This window comes from Aristolochia californica, unplaced genomic scaffold (assembly GCF_029961685.1).
Source record: "Aristolochia californica isolate CCGP_79_NKW_82.1479 unplaced genomic scaffold, dmAriCali1.0.hap1 SCAF_10, whole genome shotgun sequence".
Lineage (NCBI taxonomy): Eukaryota > Viridiplantae > Streptophyta > Magnoliopsida > Piperales > Aristolochiaceae > Aristolochia > Aristolochia californica.
This window is the reverse complement of record NW_027181771.1, coordinates 6105053-6120564: the sequence shown is the minus strand read 5'-3', so window position 1 is coordinate 6120564 and position 15512 is coordinate 6105053. Positions and strand designations below refer to the sequence as shown.

The window sequence follows — 15512 nt, the reverse complement described above, 5'->3', positions numbered from 1 at the left end:
TTCAGGCTTGTTGGAGAATAATTAACTTGACACTATCACATCCAAATCTTCTTTTGTCTCTCTCCATTTTATTAAAATCACACATTAATGAAGCAAGAATGTTTTGATTTTAAAAAAAAAAAAAAAGAACCCTTCACATCATACCTTCTCCATTGTAAATGGTCAACCCCACGAGTGTGATGATGATGATGATGCTTGTGGACTTGTTTTTCCAAGGATTAGGTTTCCAAATAGTCCCTTAATCTCATTTCACAACTCTTCTTTTAATATTTTATTTGATCGTAGATTTAAGATATAAAATATGGTTTTGGTATAACCACTCAATCTCTACTTCCGTGAGTTGCCTTCCTTCCTCCCTTTCTTTTGGCCCATTATGTGTTTTTTGGGCTTCTCTTTGTGGTCCTTGAGACTAGCCCAATTAACGGGCTATCCAGCTCACTGAGATTTCTTCGCCCCTCTCCTGTCCTTCTCTCTCGGGTCTCTCAGGTCAACACACTCTATAGAATATTCATAGAAATTTCAGCATCTAAACGCCGACATGAGAAAAAGAAAAGAAAAATCCTTGTTTAGTATTCATTTCATCCCTGTCACAGACGCTTTACTGCTCCGTTGAGAGAAGCAATGGAGCTGCTCACTCCTTCGCCTCCTCCGCAACCGATTTCCGTCCACTTTGCCCAAACCTCACCTACCGCGGATTTCCGCCATGGCTTGCTTCGAGAGGATTTCTTTTTCGCTTCGCCGCTGCCTCAAATTGATGACGATGGCGCAGACAGAATTTTTGTGGCGGTAGGAAGATCCTTTGAGAAAGGTTTAGATTTGCTGAAATGGACTTTGAAGCAGTTCGGAACGCAGCGAATTCGGATAATTCATGTGCATCAGCCTTCGACGACTATTCCTACTCTCTGTAAGCGTGTTTTTTTTTTTTTTCTCTCTTTTGTTTTCATCATACTTTTTACTTTTCCAGTTCTTACAAAATAATGTCTGTTTCTATACTCCGTACTTGCTACTTGTTTACTCCACTGCTTAATCAATTTGTTGTCTCTTTTTTCTTCAAATGAAACGACAAACTTGTAGCTGTTCTTTACTTTTAATTCAAATCACAATGCTTTACTCTTTTCTCTTGCGTTTGTGATGACAAATTAATACTATGCTCTCTGCAGTAGGAAGACTTCCTGCGAGTCAAGCAAATGAGCATTTGGTGTCTGCATACCGAAGAGAAGAGAAACTACAAATGAATGACATGTTACGTAATTACTTGAGCATTTGCGGCAGACTGAAGGTGTTTTACCTATTCTTGTTTACTTCTTTGTCTGTTACGGTATAATAGTATATTTGTGTTGCCATCTGCTCGGCACCTTGTTGTGAATATTGTTACCTCCCTTTTAGCTTGTTGTAGCCTTTTTGGTTTTTAATAAAATTTTCGCCATTTCAAAACAAAAAAGAAAAAAAGAACATTAAAGCCAATCCTTGAGGGATGAAACAGGTCTGTGTTTGGGGATAGTCTAGCATAGCTATCATGTTTTGGTGCCTTTTGTCTGAGCTTGCTGTCAGAGAGACAGTCACTTTAAGCCTAAGGCTACTGTTGTGAGGGGCAAGATGTATTTTGTTTAGTTGTTGATCCAGATTGCTGCAACTTTGCATTATACTTGCATGCATGATGAGTCTAGGTTTATTCAAACAAACAAAAAAAAAAGCTGTCGAGTCTAGGTTGATATCCTCTTATATATTTTTACTCTCCAAAATTTTGATTCGGCCTTCTATTTGGTATGAGAACTGTTTTTCTCAGGTTGCTTTGTGTTAGTTTTTTAGGAACCCTAGTGTACCATAATTTTCTTTCAAATAGCGCTGTTTTTATTTTTTTGAAAACCTAATAAGCTTTTTGCATAAATTTTGAGGTAACTCATGGGAAGAAACAAGCTGCAGGTACAAATAAGTATTGCCGCCATTGAAGCTGGACAAATTCATCGAGGAATTGTAGACTTGGTGACAAGATATGGTATTAGGAAGCTTGTTATGGGAGCAGCACCAGACAGGTGGTTTACTAGTCTGATAGTTTTAAATTTTGCACACCAAGAAAGTCCTTCCTGAAACCTTATGACTGGATTAACTAAACTTGATTCATGTTGTGTAATTTTCTGAAAATTGTCTAACAAATGTGACTCTGATACCCTCTAATAGTATAATATATGTTCTAGATTATTTTAGCTTATACTGTTTGGTTATTTTCTAATTAAGCCTTCCTGACTGTGCAAAATAAAGTTGCATGAAGGTGAAAAGGAGCTCTGATCAAGCAAGAAATACTGCTAAGAATGCTCCAAACTTCTGTGAAATATGGTTTGTCTACAAGGGAAAACATGTCTGGACAAGGGATGCATCCGATGGTTCACAAGTACTTCAGTCACTGCCATCCATAAATAACCTTGGAGAAACACCAAGATCTAAATCATTACCTACACATGGTGCTTTGTCATTTTCCACTGCAGGCTGTCATAGAACCCAAAGTTCCTCTACTGACAGATATGTTAAAATTGACAGTCCAGAGTCACAAAGTTCAAGGGGTTATACAAGTACCTTTTCTGAACTTTCTTCACCATTAGAAGGAAGAGCTTCATCTGAGTTCAACTTGAAGGTGGAGCTATTTATTTTTGAACTTGGTAACCCATTTTAAAATTTTAGAATTATTAATTTCTCTAATCAAAATATTGTTTCAGGAGGAACAACAGCTAGACAACTTGAAGAATACCCTTCTTGAAGTAAGAATAGAAACTGAGAGATCAAAGCAAGAAGCTTTTTCAGAGCTTCTCAAGTGCAAAGAACTGGAAAAAAAAGCTGCAGAAACTATGAACAAGGTAAATTTGCGTTATAGTAACTGGTAACATCATTGCCAGGGAAGCATCATTTCTTAACAAGCATCATACTTTACATTTTCTGTACTTCCCTGGTCTGCGCAGGTCAGAGCTTATGATGCAGCTTATGCTCATGAAGCTGAAATCAGAAGAGAAGTTGAAGAAGAACTACAAACCACAAAGGAGGAGCATGAAAGGCTCTTAAGACAGAGAGACGAAGCCAAGCAAGAGCTGGACCGCACCATGAGAACCTTAGCCCTCCTTGAGACTCAGGCCCAGGAGGCAGCCCATCATCGAAATGAGGCCACCAGAGAGTTGAAACTCATTCAAACTTCCATGACAGCACTCCGGCGAGAAAGAAAGAAGATTAGACGGCAGAGGCAAGAAGCCATGCTTTGCCTGGATAAATGGAGGAATTATGGGCTGTCTAAAGCTCTGAAGTGTGAGAGATTTTTAGGTTTCAGTAATGAATCATTAGCAGAGTTTTCTTTGTCAGATTTGCAAACTGCAACTTGTGATTTCTCAGAAAGCTTCAAGATTGGGCAGGGAGGATATGGATGTGTCTATAAGGGAGAAATATTGGAAGTGAGTGTTGCTATAAAGAAGTTTCATCCAGACAACATGCAGGGCCGCTCAGAATTTCAACAAGAGGTCCAGCTTTCTTTAAGACTTTACATTTTTCTAGGAAACGACTAATCATGAAAATAAGAGGATATATAGTATGTATGTTAGCAATATGTTCTTATTTTAGGAGGGTGACATACTATTTTTGCTGGCATAGACATCCATCTAAGATGGATTATGGAAATGAGTGATTTTGCTCAAATTTAGTTTGTGAAGTAAATCCAATTGGTAGTAGGGAGACAATGTGGCGCTATCAATGGATGCTCCAGTTATTCCAACTTGATTTCGTTTTTTCACAGGAACTGATGATCCACAAATACCCACATCATGTGACTTACTCATATGCATCTGTAACTTTGGATTGACAGTCCAAATCACATGATTCTCTTGCCAGATCCTCGTTGATAAGATTCACATACAGCTATCTAGGCTATGCTTTCTATATCTTTTCTTTCTTGTTAAATAGTATTATTGACAAGAATTACCGATTAAGGATCAACAAGCAGTTTCTTTTGGTCCCAATAAGAAAATTCAATAACCTGAATATGTTGGAAAAAGTTTGTCCGAGTTTCTAACCTCAATTTTTTGTTTCATTAACATGTGCAGGTTCAAGTCCTTCGAGAACTAAAGCACCCGAATTTGGTTACTCTGATAGGTGCATGCTTTGAGGCATGGTCACTTGTATATGAATACTTGCCAAATGGAAATCTTCAGGATTATCTCTTCTGCAAAGCCAGTAGTCCTCCCTTAACTTGGAAAGCTCGGATCCATATCATGTCAGAGATTGGATGTGCCCTCGTCTTTCTACACTCCGGCAAACCTGAAAAGATAGTTCATGGAAATCTCAAACCTGAAAACATTCTTCTTGACTCTGAATTCAACTGTAAGATTTGTGATTTTGGCATTTCTCAACTTGTGCCAGAGGAGACCCCAACACGTAAAGCTGTCCGCCAAAATACAGGGCCGAAAGGTTCCTTTCATTATACAGACCCAGAATTCCAAAGGACTGGTGAGTTGACACCCAAGTCTGATGTATACTCATTTGGAATCATTATACTACAGCTGCTCACTGGGAGACCACCAGTGGGGTTAGCGAGTGAGGTGCGCCGGGCGGTTTCCAGTGGGAGTTTGGCATCATTACTGGATCCGATGGCTGGAGAGTGGCCCACATTTCAAGCAAGAAGATTAGCAGAGCTTGGTTTACAGTTCACAGAGATAAATAGTCGAGATAGGCCAGATCTTACAGTTGCTACTGTGAGGGAGCTCGAACAATTGCATGTTGTGGAGGAAAGGCCAGTACCTCATTTCTTCTTGTGCCCGATACTTCAGGTTTGTTTGTATGGCCTCTTTAACCCTATCTGTTGATGAAAAATTTGAAGGGCTTTGTCGCAAAACATTATTTAGACAGATGAAATCATTTTAATTAAACTTTCTTTCAGATGTTGATTGTTGTTGTTCCTTCTGTGGATGTTGTCAGCATTAGTTTATCACCGGTGAAGCCTTAACCCCACTATGTTGGCTGTTTGAATCCTCATTCCCTTTTCTTCCCTATCATTCTGTTTCTCATAATCATGACACGTTTGTTTGAATATTTTCTTAACACTAATATCTTGTCATTTTTTGACTTCCTGTATCTTTAATCGGTCACTGATGAGACTAATCAGCCTACATCTTGAATATCCAGTACCATCTCCATTTGCCTTATATAGATGCTACTTCGAAGTGTTATCTAATTCTTTTGTTTTCTTTGTCCATCTCAATTCTAATCTTCTTTAGATGGTTTCTTCATGAAGCTTGCTTGGTCTAATGTCCTCATGTTCTAAGTTAGGGTAAATTAAAAGATTTTTAAGCTAACATTTAACTGACAGTGGTGCAATATTTTATTTGTGAAGCCATCAAATAGCGCTGCAATTTTCTAATCTTTGCACGCTTGCAGGAAATTATGCATGATCCTCAAGTAGCAGCTGATGGTTTCACTTACGAAGGCGATGCTATTCGGAGATGGCTAGAGAACGGATGCGAAACATCTCCAATGACTAATCTCAAGTTAAAGCACTTGAAACTTACTCCCAACTATTCACTCAGGTTTGCCATTCAAGATTGGCTTCGGCAATCTTGAAAGTTAGTAAATATTTGTAAAAAAAGCATGTGTATAGTTTTCTCATGCATATAATGGAGGCAGTTTTTTTTTTGTTTTAGCTACAACTGTTGACTATCTAAACGGATTGTAAGATATCCTTTGTTTGATTAAGCATTGTATTAAATGTTTTAGATGAAAGATATGGTCATTGTGTGAGACATCCACAGGTAAAAGGAGATGGTTTTGTTATAACTTGGAAAATCTTGTTTAGCTCTCCTAGGATTCAATTCCTATCTCATACGTCTCTCATCCTCTCAAAAGTTTCTCTCTAAGCATTCATTCATACACGTCTCTTTCCTTTCTTTCGTTATTCACCTTCTCTTATTCACTCTCCAGGACAAACAAAAAATCTAATCCACACATATCTTTCTTGTCTTGTGGCGTCTGTCATTGCTCTCATCTCAATGAAGTCAAATGCCAACACTTATGTTGTTTGTTTGGAGGAGGAATCAGTGCATTCCTATCCTAGTCTCATAGGCTCATTGGCTTCACTGATTGGGATAAAAAAGACCCAACTTTTGTTGTCTCAATGCTACAATGTCTGACAAAGCTCTCACCCATGTCGTTGAGTTGAAAATAGTAAAGGATGTGTGGCTAAATTGTGAGGCAATCTATGTCGTCAATCAAAGGTGCATGAAATGCATCTCAAACAACTTCATAGCCATTATAAAATCAATGATATTCCTTTGTGCAATCATATTGGAAAAATCAAAGAAATTTCCTATACTTTTTTTGAAATTTTGGAAAAGATAAACACTTCATGACTTAATGTAATTTGAGCAAAATGAACCTCTAGTTATAATAGAGGAATCAAGTAGAATCCAATCACAACTAAATTACCCTTATCCCAATTACACCCAAAGTTAAACACTAAAAAATAAGTCATAGAACAATTAAAAAACTGAACATGAATAGGAGACTAACATAATTAAAACACCTTTAACTGAGATTCTTTTATGAGACCTCTTGCAAGACTCCTGTAAGACTCCGCCATAATAATTTTGCTCTGTGAGATTTCTTGCTGTGAGAGTCATGTAAGACTCTTTCATATCTACTCTTCAACACTCCCCCTCAAACTGGAGCTTATATCTTCAGATTACAATGGAAAAGATTCTTGGTCTTCAATTTTCTTTTTCGTAAAAAAACAAAATTCTTCATAGATGCAAAAACTTCATCTTTTTTGCTCCCCCTTTCTTGAATATTTTGGTCACATAGAAATTATCACAATATGTGGAATAAAATTTCTCTTTCTTGTACTTCTTCTTCTACTTCTACCCCCTCAAGTTGGGGATCAAAGGGACATAGAAACCCTACTTGGACAAAGTACAATATAGGAGAAGAAAATAAATCCTACTCATACGACAAAGCTCCATACACCAATCAAAATAGTCATAGTCTGAAATATACTTTGCTCAATTTTAGAAGCGAAAAAATACGCAACTTTAAGGCTTAACAAAGTGACTACTCACTTTTTAAGGTAGCTCAAACACTAATCACCTTTGGGTGAAGAATAAAAGACTTGACCTAAGCTAGATGTTGGGAACACTTCTATAATTTTTAGGTAGGGGGTCCAAGCATTGCTCTGAAGTGATGAAAACATAAGAAGATAAACTGAAAAAATATTAAAGGAAAACAACTTTGATCGAAAGGAGGCAACTATGTTTCCAAAGTGACTTTTTTAAAATAAAAACTAGGGGAAATTATAATGGTAGAACTTAATAAAATTGACCAAGTATAACTTTTTTGGAGTGACCACAATTTTTCGCTGAAGATACACAACTAAGTAATGTTAGAAGATGGGATCAAGCCCACAGGAGTATGGAGAAGGTCCACACATCCAAGAGAGGTGGCATGATAGTAAATAAGATGTCTTTTCATAAAGATGGCACAAGGGTGTAATTAGTCAAGGAGAAAATGTCTACTTATGTCCGTTCATATGTAAAGGTTGTAGCCCTAAAGGCATAATAGATATTGTAACATCCTCTAAAAAACTATAAATAGAGGCCTTTGGCTTGGGGTAGAGCATCAAGTTTCTCTCCCCTTTTCTCAATTCGTCTCTATGCTCTCTCTCTCTCTCTCTCTCTCCCCCTTTGGCCGAGCTCCTCTCTTGCTCTCTTCTTCTCCTTTCTTTTTTTTTCTCCTATTTCTCGCACCACCTGGTTCGAGGTTCTAATCATGGGGTGGGTCCTAAATTCGACATGGTATCAAAGCATTGAATTTAGGATCCCCATATTAAGATCATGCTCTAAAACTTTTATGATTGTTGCAATGAGCTGCAAATACCATAATTTTAGGATCTAAACGATTTGTTCCCTGATTTTATGATTTGATTTGGATCTATTTTTAGGGTGTGATTGTATCATTAAATACCTCCGTTTGTGAGAAGAATACATATCGGAAAATTATTCTTTGAAACCTCCATTTTACATGGTATCAGAGCAGGAGAATTCTCTTCTCCTTCCAGTTGCCTAAGATCAAGCTAGTGCTCCCGTAGTCGTCTCCGTCGCCTGTAGAAGTTGTTGAAAAAAATCCATAGTAGGATCTGTCTATTTTTCTGTTGTGGCCCTACGGTCTTCGCACTTGTCTCGACGAAGACAAAGAGCAGTAGCTCTGTCTAGTAGCCGAAGAACGTTGCCATCACTGATGACCGCACCACCAACCCGATTGTCATCGACCGCACCACAAAACCGAAGACTCCCTGCCATCGCTGAAGACACTCTGTCATCGCCGTGAACACCAAAGACGCTATTTGCATTTTTCTTTCGTTCGTCGCCGTAACACCGAGCCGCCATCCGAACTCAGGCAGGACTTGGACTCCTAAAAGACGACGAACCACCGCCTAAGTCGATGATGGCTACCGCCGCCAAAGAAAGCCGACGAACTGTTGCCATCACCGAAGGAGAAGACAAAGGTTATCGTTTGTTTTATTTTCTAAATTTAGGAACTACTATTCCTTTATTTTTTTTCCGACCGAACCGAACTGGACCAAATTTCCAAATTGGACAAGACCAAATTTCTAGACCAGACAAAGTTGTGGTTGGGACTATTTTGGGTCAATCCAGTGACAGAAATTGATGGCTACCACTATAGGCGCATCAACAGAACTTATCTCAGCACCAACACCGCAAATTATTGTCCACCAAGATAATTTTGCCTTTCCAACTGGAATCATCCTCGATGAGACTAATTACTCATTATAGTCTCAGCTCATGGAGATGTGTATTGGCGCTTGCAACAAAGCTGGATATCTCACCGGTGAAACAAGAAAACTAGAATCTGGAGATCCCAATCTTGGCGCATGGATTATTGAAAATCAAAGAGTGAAAAAGAGATCAATGTGGGGAAAAAGGACATTTGCAACAACGTTGTTACGAGATTATTGGTTATCCGGAGTGATGGGACTTCTCAAAAAAAACCTCGTAAAAAGATTGCTGGGAAAACTATGGTGACATCTACCAAAGAACAGTTGTTACCTAAGGCAAATATTGCCCATCCAGGTATTATCCATAAAACATCTGTATTCTCTGTAAATTCTAAGAATAGAACTTGGATTATTGATACAGGTGCATCCAATCACATGACAAAGGATTCCAGTCAATCTGTCCTACCTTCTTCTCAATCCGTTATTTCCAATGCCAATGGTAGTACCTCTCCTATTACTAGGGAAGGATCTATTATCTTGTCTAATAATCTTACATTAGATATTATCCTTGTTGTTCCATCTCTGGAATACAATATGTTATCTTTTAGCCAAATTACTTCAACTCTTGCTTATACTGTAACTTTCTAGCCCTCATTTTGTGTCTCTCAGGATATTCTAACCTAGAAGATTCTTGGTTATGGTGTTAGACAGGGCAAACTCTACTATTTTGAGTTGATAAAGAATGGGGGATTGAAGATCAGTTAGGTCAATCAAGCTAGCAGTGAAGACAGTGATTAAGCAACTATATAGTTATGACACCGAAAATTCGGCCATCTTTCCTTTGGTTATCTCAAGAAATTGCAACCAAATTTTTTTTCAGGTTTGAATGACTTGGATTTTCATTATGACACGTGTGAACTGGCTAAGAGCCACCGTATCTCTTATATACCAAGTTTGAATAAAAGTTCGGAACCGTTTGAGGTTATTCATTGTGATGTTTGGGGTCTTGTAAAAGTTTTTATTTCTAGAGTTTGTTACTTTGTGATATTTATTGATGAATGCACTAGAATGACTTGGGTATCCTTACTTATAAAAAAAAGTGATGTGTGTCTAGCATTTCAGAATTTTCATCAAATGATACACACTCAGTACCAAAAGTAGATTCGTGTTTTGCAATCTGACAATGGTAAGGAGTTTGTTGATGCTTCTCTTAGAAAATTTTGAACAATCATGACATTTGTCATTAGACCTCATGCACCTATACTCCCCAACAAAATGGATTGGCAAAGAGGAAGAATAGACAACTTTTTGAAGTAGTGCGTGCATCCCTCTTTGGCTTGAACATGCTTCAGTTTTATTGGTGCAAAGCTGTCAAATTTGTTGCCTACCTCATTAATCAAACACCTTCTCGAGTAATAGACTTTTAAACTCCTCAACACAAACTACAATCCCTAATTTCCATTCCCCATCTTCTGAATCTTGAACCCCAAATGTTTGGGTGTACCGTATATGTTTATATCCCAAAAATCTTACGAAATAAACTTGATCCATGTGTAGAACGATGTGTTTTTGTTGGCTATTTGTTGGAAGACAGGTCCCAAGCCCATAAGACTAAGGAAGACCCATGCAACCAAGAGATTTAGAAGACAGGCTCAAGGTCCATAGATCAATGAGAAGACCCATAGGCCCACATACAATGATGGCCAGATGGTAAATAAAGAGTCATCTCATTGAGATGACATTGATGTAATTAAGTTAAAGTTTCAGGGTTAAAACCCTAAACCCTAAACACTAAGTTCAAGGGTATTATTGTAATACAATAGTTTCATTAATCTATAAATAAAGCTTTAGGGGGAGGGTTAGGATAATCAAGTCCATAACCTTCTTTCTTCGGTTTTCTCCCATTGGGTTTTTTTTTTTTTTTTTTATGAGCTAAATTTATGGAGTCTTGAAAATCAACATGGTATCAGAGCTTTGATTTTTAGGACTCGTAGTATGGTTTTTCACAATTCTAAAAATCCTTTATTTTATTTTATTTTATTTTCTCGTATAGATGCTTTGTTTTTCCGTAGCTTTTTGGAACATCAGTTTTTTTGTTTTTGTCGCTCGTTTTCCCCTTAGCCTAGTTATTCCTAGCATCTGATTGACCAAACATAAAGATTTCAGGCCGGAAGATTTATTCGAACGGGCCCGACTCCATAGCTCCACCATCAACGTCGGTATTTCCAATTTCAATGTCGGTTGCTAGAATTGAGCAGTCAGGGGAACTTGTCGCAATAATTCGCCCAGAATAAAAAAATACAGCTCGGTGCACCAGTTGTATTAGCGGCTTCTCGGTTTCGAGATGGGCTTCGGGGCGCCGGAGCTGTTTCTTATTTCGGATAAAAGTTTTCTGCCACCCGAGACTCCGTTAAAAAAATCTGCTAAATGGTTTACGCGGGAGGACGATGACGTCGAATTATGCAAGGAGTTGTCATTTCTGGACTGTTTCCACAGAGAGAATTTCGGTGCCGAGAAGGATGCACTGTTTCTGTCAGGAAGGTTCTCGTTACTGCTGTCAGAAAGATCATTGCTACCTATCTTCGAAAAATTATTTTGCGTTGTTGTTTTTCGAAAGTTGTCGTCATCAAAATCTTACCTTCGATGTTTAGCTTGATTCCGGTGATATCTCTTGTTTTGAAAAGTTTAAGTTTCATTTCTTCTAATCTCTCTGCTAGATTGTTGTTATTCGTAAAATTTCCTCCCGAAGAACTCTCTGTTTCCGCCCGCTCTGTTCGGAAGTCGGGAGGAAGACACTGTTCAAATATTTCATGTTTCCTAAGCTAGGAAACATCAAATAATCAGCCGGGCCACTTTGTTTTGCTGAGACCCAGACTCGCCCGAGTCAAGCCAGCGAACCAGCAACCCGAGGGTCATAGTTCTGGCCATACTGAGTCAACTCGGACCAACTCGGTCCGGTCAACTCGGGCCAGGGGTCAACCTGACTCGGGCCACTTATTTTTTGCCTCAATATATGTGTTTAGACCAAAGCTTATACATATTTCTGCTGCGACTCGGATATATTGGTCTACTATTTGACTTGACACGCCTCGGTAAATATTTTCTCTGGGTGGATTATTATTTTTGAAGAATTGACAGATTTTTCCTTGGTCAACATATTATTTGGTACATATATATGCATTGGATTATTTCATAGGTCATTTTACAAGGATTATTTTGGTCCATGTTAAATGGGCCCAATCCTGTTTCAACTACTGCTATTGTGTCTCTTTTGATAAGATATTATTATTGAAGAACAGGTAGCCTCATACTATTATTTATTTGTCCCCATAAAAAATATTTGTGGTAGGGAGTCCATGACGGAAGAACTTAATACCCTATCAAAAATATCAAAAATATTTGTGGTTGGGAGTCCATGACAAAGGAACTTAATACCCCATAAAAAATATCAAAATTATTTGTGGTTGGGAGTCCATGACGGAGGATCTTAATACCCCGACAAAAATATCAAAATTATTTGTGGTTGGGAGTCCATGACGGAGGAACTTAATACCCCATAAAAAATATCAAAATTATTTGTGGTTGGGAGTCCATGACGGAGGAACTTATTATTACATTTATGTTACTTTCCCCCATTAATGTCATATATTACTCTACCACTTGAGAGTCGTTGTCTTGTGGAGGGAGACGATGGTGGAGGTGGACAGTCCAAATCAATGCCGATAGGCACACTACCTACAGAAGACGAAGTGTGCCCTACATACTGTATGAGTTATGACTGGAGTATGGATTAATGTCTTAGTGGCTAAGAGTGATTTATTCTCACTGATATTATGCCAATTGGGCTTCATGAACGAGAGCACCAGCGTGAGGGGGGAGTGTTGGAAGACGAAGGCATATTGGAAGATGTGTCATTTTATACAAAAAAGATTTTATACATCATTTGCAGCAAGCTGGGGGTTCATGTTGTTCTCTCACCCCCAGCTTGAGGGGGAGTGTTGGAAGACAGAGCCCAAACCCACACGACCAAGGAAGGCCCACATATCCAAGTGTATTAGAAGATGGGTTCAAGCCCATAAGACCAAAGAAGACCCATGCAACCAAGAGATATAGAAGACGGGTTCAAGGCCCACAAATCAAAGAGAAGGCCCATAGGCCCATATACAATGATGACAAGATGGTAAATAAAGAGTCATCTCACAGAGATGACATTGATGTAATTAAGTTAAAGTTTTAGGGTTAAACCCTAAACCCTAAACGCTAAGTTTAGGGGTATTATTGTAATACAATAGTTTCATTAATCTATAAATAGAGTTTTAGGGGGAGGGTTAGGATAATCAAGTCTGTAACCCTTCTTCCTCCAATTTTCTCCCAATGGGTTTCTCTCCCTTTTTCTCCTTGAGCTAAATTCATGGAGTCCTGAAAATCAACACTATTCTGACTTTCAAAAAAGATATCGGTGTTATGATCCACATACCCGAAAGCTCCATGTAACTCTAGATGCCTCTTTCCATGAATTAGAGCCTTATTACTCAGGGGGAGTTAGTCTCTTGGAATTCTCTTCAGGGGGAGAGCTCAAGTGAAGAGAATTTTTAACTAGAGAATAATAGCGGAGGTGTTGAGTTTATTGAGTTAGAAGCGGTAAATGAATGTTTTAAACAATCAGTTGTGCAACAAGACTGTGATCACAACCATGAAGCCGAAAGTGAATCATTATTTTCTCTTGAAGAACCTTCAGAGTTGCCTCTGTCTGCACCATCAACTGAAGAATCAACCCAGAATGTTCCTCCTCAGGTAAATACGAACCCTGTGTTTGATAAGTCAAATGAAATGTGTGTTCCTATAGAAATAGATATCCACAAAGATTGAATAGAGGAGTTCCAAAAGAACAGTATGAACCTGATCCTAAAGCTAAGACCAAATACTCCATCAACAACTATGTGTCCTCCCATAGGTTGACTAAATCATATGCATTTATTGTTGATCAATTATCCAAGGTTTCTATTCCTAGTAACGTACATGATGCATTAGCTGATCCAAAATGGAGAAAGGTGATGAACGAAGAGATGGAGGCTCTTCAAAAAAATGCCACTTGAAAACTTGTTCCACACCCTAAAGGAGTGAAGACAATTGGATGTCGGTGGGTGTTCACGGTGAAATTCAAACCGGATGGAAGCATTGAAAGATATAAAGTTTGACTAGTTGCGAAAGGATATAAGAAAAGGTATGGGGTAGACTACCAGGATACTTTTGCACCAGTAGCTAAGATCAATACAATTCATATTCTTATATCTATAGCAGCAAATCAAGACTGGTCTCTGCAACAATTTGATGTTAAAAATGTTTTTGACAATGGAGACTTAGAAGAAGAAGTCAACATGGAGCTACCACCTAAAGATAAAAGTAGTTATTTGTGTCAAGGTGAAGTCTGTAAATTGAAGAAGTCATTGAATGGGCTGAAACAGTCACCTAAAGTGTGGTTTGGGAGATTCTAGGCTACAATGAAGGAGTTTGGCTATAAGCAAAGTAAATCAGATCATACTTTGTTTATAAAACTCAAAGAAGGTAAAGTAACAACTTTAATTGTGTATGTTGATGATATGGTCTTGATAGGAGATGACCTAGGTGAAATGTAAGCTTTAAAGGAGTATTTAGCCACTAAATTTGAAATGAAGGATCTTAGACAAGTCAAATATTTTTTGGGAATTTAGGTAGCAAGATCGAAACATGAAGTCTTCCTTTCACAATGAAAATATGTGTTAGATCTTCTAGCCGAATCCGGAATGCTTGATTGTAAACCAGTAGAAACACCCATATAAATGAATCATAAGCTTAAATTCTCCCAGATTAAACCCCAGCAGACAAGGGACATTATCAGTGGTTGGTTTGAAGATTAATCTACCTATCACACACAAGGCCAGATATAGCATATGCGGCGAACATTGTGAGCCAGTTCAGGCGTGCACCAAGTAAAGAACATATGGAAGTAGTCTATTGGATCTTGAGATACTTAAAAAGTGCTTCAGGAAAAAGTTTGATATTCGCAAAAAAAAAATCTCTAACATTGAAGAATACACAAATTCTGATTGGGCAGGTGATCAAACAACCAGAAGATCCATGTCTAGTTACTTTACTTTTGTGGAAGGTAATCTTGTCACGTGGAAAAGCAAAAAACATAAGGTAGAATCAAGATCAAGTGTTGAAGCTGAATTTCGAGGCATGACTCATGGTGTATGCGAATTGTTATGAATAAGAAATATACTGAGGGACTTAGGGATCGAATATGGTAAACCTATGAATCTCCATTGTGATAATAAGGCAGCCATCAAAATTGCATAAAATGATGTTCGAAATGATCGCTCTAAACATGTTGAAGTTGATCATCATTTCATCAAGGAAAACCTCAATGCAAAGATTATACAATTTCCTTTTATTCCATCTGAGAGTCAGCTGGCTGATATGCTCAAGAAGGGAGTATCAGAGAAGGTATTTCATGGTATAATTGACAAGTTGGGCATGATCGACATCTATGCATCAACTTGAGGGGGGAGTGTTGCAATGAGCTGTAAATATCGTAATTTTAGGATCTAAACGATTTGTTCCCTGATTTTACAATCTGATTTGGATCTATCTTTAGGGTGTAATTGTATCATTAAATACCTCCATTTGAGAGAAGAATATATATAAAAAAACTACTCTTTGAAATCTTCGTTTAACAATGATCAAAGGCACTAATGAAAGGCTCTTTGTCAAGCAAGGT

The 15512-nt window shown here is 38.1% G+C and overlaps 1 protein-coding gene across 2 annotated transcripts; it reads left to right on the top strand.

Annotated features, from left to right (window-relative positions):
* Positions 1-517: 517 nt before the first annotated feature.
* LOC137940977 (U-box domain-containing protein 33-like) lies at positions 518-5778 on the top strand. Of its 2 annotated transcripts, none has more exons than XM_068786136.1 (8): positions 518-904; positions 1161-1279; positions 1924-2033; positions 2260-2629; positions 2712-2849; positions 2952-3497; positions 4077-4799; positions 5407-5778. In XM_068786136.1, the coding sequence occupies exons 1-8, from the start codon at positions 622-624 to the stop codon at positions 5587-5589; spliced, it is 2472 nt and encodes an 823-aa protein (XP_068642237.1). In that variant the 5' UTR covers positions 518-621; the 3' UTR covers positions 5590-5778. The 2 variants fall into 2 exon arrangements, with proteins under 2 accessions (XP_068642237.1, XP_068642247.1); XM_068786146.1 differs by having other exon boundaries at positions 879-904; positions 1164-1279.
* Positions 5779-15512: the final 9734 nt, after the last annotated feature.

Excerpts from the sequence above, each read along its gene's own strand:
- LOC137940977 (XM_068786136.1), top strand. The coding sequence starts at position 622 with ATGGAGCTGCTCACTCCTTCGCCTCCTCCGCAACCGATTTCCGTCCAC. Across the intron at positions 2,630-2,711 it reads CATCTGAGTTCAACTTGAAG|GAGGAACAACAGCTAGACAA; the intron begins GTGGAGCTATTT and ends ATATTGTTTCAG. Across the intron at positions 3,498-4,076 it reads GCTCAGAATTTCAACAAGAG|GTTCAAGTCCTTCGAGAACT; the intron begins GTCCAGCTTTCT and ends TAACATGTGCAG.